The sequence below is a fragment of the Polyodon spathula genome, chromosome 2, assembly GCF_017654505.1.
Source record: "Polyodon spathula isolate WHYD16114869_AA chromosome 2, ASM1765450v1, whole genome shotgun sequence".
Lineage (NCBI taxonomy): Eukaryota > Metazoa > Chordata > Actinopteri > Acipenseriformes > Polyodontidae > Polyodon > Polyodon spathula.
Genome location: NC_054535.1, coordinates 93,261,802 through 93,266,331, shown reverse-complemented (window position 1 = coordinate 93,266,331; position 4,530 = coordinate 93,261,802). Strand labels below are relative to the sequence as shown.

The window sequence follows — 4,530 nt, the reverse complement described above, 5'->3', positions numbered from 1 at the left end:
TTGGACAGATTATGTTTTTTAAAACAATGAATGAATCCCATCTAAATAAAAAAAAAAAAAAAAAAAAAAAAAACTGGCAATGGAGCTTTGTGCTTTGTCTTTTTTAGAGTAAAACTGACTTTCCTTTTAGAGACATTTTCTACTGACTTACAAACAATTTGTTAATCGTTTCAATAATTAATGACTGCAAATCAAAGAGTTTACTTATACCTGTAATACAAATATATTGGCATTTGCAAATGTCTGTTTGTGCTAAATATCATTTCTGGGTTAGTTACTATAGCCTAATCCATAAAGAATAATTTAACAAGCAAGTGTTTAAACATATTTGTTTATTTAGCAGATGCCTTTATCCAAGGCGACTTACAGAGACTAGAGTGTGCGAACTATGCATCAGCTGCAGAGTCATTTACAACAATGTCTCACCCAGAACACAAAGAGTTTAAGTGACTTTCTCAAGGTCGCACAGTGAGTCAATGAGTGAATGAGGTGGGATTTGATCCAGGGACCTCCTAGTTACAAGCCCTTTTCTTTACTCCTACACAGTTGAAACCATAAAAGACTGCTCCAGAAACTGTCAACATAATTCGGGAGTTGAAATGATGGATCCCTTCTGGCAGAGTTGTGGCTATATTTTTTTGCAAGCTAATAATGTGTGTGCTATTATATACACCAGCTCACTGTCAAATGTTCTAGAGGTGCATTATGCATGTAACTTATGTGATGGTTTTTGACCCCTCCTATAACTGGAACATCGTTGCATTGAGTGCAACACTTCTTGATTGAATAGCCCTAAACGGAAAAACAGTTCTCTGCAGCATTGTGTGCAACAATAAGAACTGTTTGAAAAGTGTGTTTAAACAGTAACTGTACGAAAGGAAATAGAACAAAATTGTGAATCAAAATTAGATATGAATGTAGGTCATAACGTGCAACATTAAAATATGATTGTGCTATAGCTGTTTATCAATATGCTTTTTTTCATAAAAGCTTCTTCACACAGTTGGAGGTCTCAGGAATGAACAGCATGAAAGGCTGCACTAGTTTTTTTTTTTTTTTTTTTTTTCAGATGGTAGCATCATATCATTAGCTGCGTAAACTTCATCAAAGGCCACTCTGTGTTTGCTGAAGTTTAAGATTGATTTCCAACACGTCATCACCACTCCCATTGAAAAGTATGAATAAAGAGTATGATTCTGTATATCCATGTTGAAATGGATGGTGCCTGGAGATGCAGTTGTAATGTGGTGGCTATGAGGTTTCTTCCATAGACCTATAGGACTAAAGCTAACAGAACCACACCTTTCCCCTCACATCCTATGTTTTACAACTTCTCGTTGTGTAATATTTCATTCAATATAACTATTTTCAGAGAAATGTCAACTGTTACAGAATAAATGCATGTGATACTGTGTATGTTAGGTCGTAACGTTGGTACTGCAGATGTTTCTTACAAACCTTTGTGTTTGGTGAATAATGGCTTTATGTATGTTACTAAAAAATATTTTATATATATATATATATATATATATATATATATTGCCATTCTTACATTCAATTTCTGAATTTGTTTGAATATCATTAGAATTAAGTCAAAACAATCGAGAGGGCCTAATTATTTCACATGAGCAGGAGCTGGTATTACGATGACCACCTAAATTAAATAGTTTTTTTTTTAAGTTGTTCTCACCACCAACCACTAGATGGGGCATTCCATACAGCAGTAAAACTGCATAGCATGACAACTACTAATTCCACTTCCCTGCTTTGATGCCTGAATTTCTGATTGACAATAACAGTAACCAATCAGGTGAGACTAAGATGTTTCTGCCCAATAATTGTCGACAAGAGGTTGCCCCTTTTTTGTTTGTCTTGTGGAAGAGGAAACCGGCTGAGCTGCTGCGTGTAAGGTGAGTATTGGCTTTTGTTAATTTTTTATTTTTTTATTCAAGTATTTACGTTTGTAAACTGCCGATCACCTTGAAACCTGTTGATACTATTAAGTCGTTAGATATTTAAACAAACAAACAGCCAATTGTTATACGTTTTTTTTGCCCAGTGATCACAGATGAGCATCATAAATGAAATTTGAATATTAAATGGGTCGCATTGCTGACAGACTGCAGCAACCAGTCAATGGTCAGTCAAAAAACTGTTGTTTTATTTAAATCATTTGACTGCGTAAGTAAAGCCAGGCCAATCTTCGACTTATTGAATTTCTGTGAATGACTGTATATTTAATAGACAGAATTGCTATGTTACATAATTTGGACTTCTCCCTATGTATGTAATCCTCTTAATCGGTGTTGGGTATACCCTTACATTTCATTAAAACTCGCTACACTAAATGTGTTTTAGTTCGCACTTCTGTCATATATTCGGTTGGGATTATTTTAACTATCTGAAAGTGTTAATCATAACAGATAACACAGCTCAAGCCCAAAGTTTCCTTGGAACCTCAAACATACTAGACACGCTAGCTTTCACTGTGCCCTAGAACCCCCTGCAGTGTCGACTAATGGAGTCTTTGAGTTGTAGTACCGTTGAGTGCTAGTGAGTACAGCACTGTGAATGCGCTTTGGAAGCAAACGTCAATATTACAGGTAAAAGCAACACTTAGCATTTTGATAAATGATGAAGTACAGTACAATACGGTATGATAAAATGGATGTGCATCTAAAATATAAATAAATTAATTAATAAATCACCAAATTAAAATGAATAATATATGTCGTTGTTTTTTTTTTTTGTTTTTTTTAAAAGAATAATGGCAGGATCTGCATACAGTAGAATGCTCTGATATCTTTTAGCCTAGCTGCTAGTTTTTGATTGGCAGCACAGAAGCAGCCATCGTGTTTCCTATTAAATTTGGGCTAGCTTTCACTTTTTGTGTTACAGAATGATTGGATAGTAAATTGCCATGGATGACACCTATTTAATAGAAAATTCAACAAGTTGGAAATGGCTACACTTACAATGGCTACAGAGACAGAAAAGGCCCGTGCCCTCCTGCAGACCTTCAGCACTCCCTCTGTCATAGCCAGCACAGGACTGGGAACGTTCTGCTTTTTTGCAGATAGGTTTTTGGAGTTTTCTTTCATCCAGCACAATGATTGGCTCAGGGCTCTTTCGGACAATGCAGTTCACGGGGTGGTGGGCCTGTGGTCTTGGGCCATCGTCATTGGACTACGGAAGAAGAGTGACTTCTGTGAAGTTATTTTTGCTGGTTTTCTTGCTTCTGTCATCGATCTTGACCACTTTTATTTAGCTGGCTCCCTTTCTCTTAAAGTAAGTAATAAATACCTTATTTGCTTTTATTATATTATGCTTTAAAATTGGATATCTGTTTGAGCTACAGTGTGCTGTGCCGACACTGAAATGTACAGAGACTGAGGAGAGTTATGACTACCGTGCAACAATTGGAAATTGACTGGCATCACTACTGTACCATGTGAGATTTACAATAGCAGTGGCTTGCTTAGTGGGGAATATTTCAATTAAAGCAAAGTTTAGCGAGAACAAAACCATAACATTGGAATACATTTCTTTGCACCAGATTCAGTGTGCAGTTCTTTGTATGCAATACCGCAGTGCCATAAAATTCTGTTGCCAAATGAAAATGCTCATATAACAGTAAATTAATCAAAAATAAAATACAGATATGTGGTGATAGTTTTATTTTTTTTAATTTCTGTAAAATATGTTGGGTTTTTTTTTTTCCTAGGCTGCTCTGCATCTTCCTCAAAGACCCCCTCTTCACTGCTCTACGCTTATCCCAGCTGCATGCATCTCTCTGAAATTCCTCATGTGGATTTGCAAGCTAAAGGACTCCTGGTGTTTCCTTCCTTGGATGCTCTTTATTTCCTTGGCCTCTCACCACGTGCGAGACGGTATCCGCCATGGTCTTTGGTTCTGTCCATTTGGAAGTACAGCTCCTGTGCCCTACTGGCTGTATGTAGCAATCACTGCATCGTTACCGCACCTCTGTTCAGTACTCATGTACATGACAGGCACCAGGGAAATGATTTCCACAAAGCACGGCATTGCCATAGATGTGTGAATGTTCTGAGTTCTGAACTTTGAGTGTTTATTCTCTGTCAGTCAAAAAGTAATGTGTTGGTAAGCTGTCCTGTTGCAATTGCTGGTGTGTAAAGGTTGGTTAGTGAGTGTATTGCTACAGCACTGTACAGTAGATTGTTTCACTGGAGGGATTTTTTTTTTTTTTTTTTTTTAAAAAGGTGTTTTTAAATGTAGGTTTGGGAGGCTCCCAGTTAACCACTAATCTTGTCCTTTCCTTTTGCAGCCCACTAACCCCCTGTCTCCTCCCTTGTCGTGACCCAGTGGTCTAACTTATTTTCCCAAACCAAGAGTGGGTAGTAGTCCAGCAGTGGCCCCTCTTGATTAAGACAAACATTACATGTAACAAACACTAGTAATTCAGTACCTTCATGCCATCATATGGTCAAGTTGTTGGTGTTGCTACTCCATGTGTGTTACTTTAATCTGTCATTTAAATCCGGTATGGTTTAA

General features: G+C 37.1%; 1 protein-coding gene across 1 annotated transcript; it reads left to right on the top strand.

Annotated features, from left to right (window-relative positions):
* Window positions 1-1,542: 1,542 nt before the first annotated feature.
* LOC121303929 (transmembrane protein 267-like) lies at window positions 1,543-4,227 on the top strand. The gene is made up of 3 exons (XM_041234803.1): window positions 1,543-1,910; window positions 2,899-3,288; window positions 3,725-4,227. Exons 2-3 carry the CDS (start codon window positions 2,962-2,964, stop codon window positions 4,058-4,060), a joined length of 663 nt encoding a protein of 220 aa, XP_041090737.1. The 5' UTR covers window positions 1,543-1,910; window positions 2,899-2,961; the 3' UTR covers window positions 4,061-4,227.
* The last annotated feature ends 303 nt before the right edge of the window (window positions 4,228-4,530 follow it).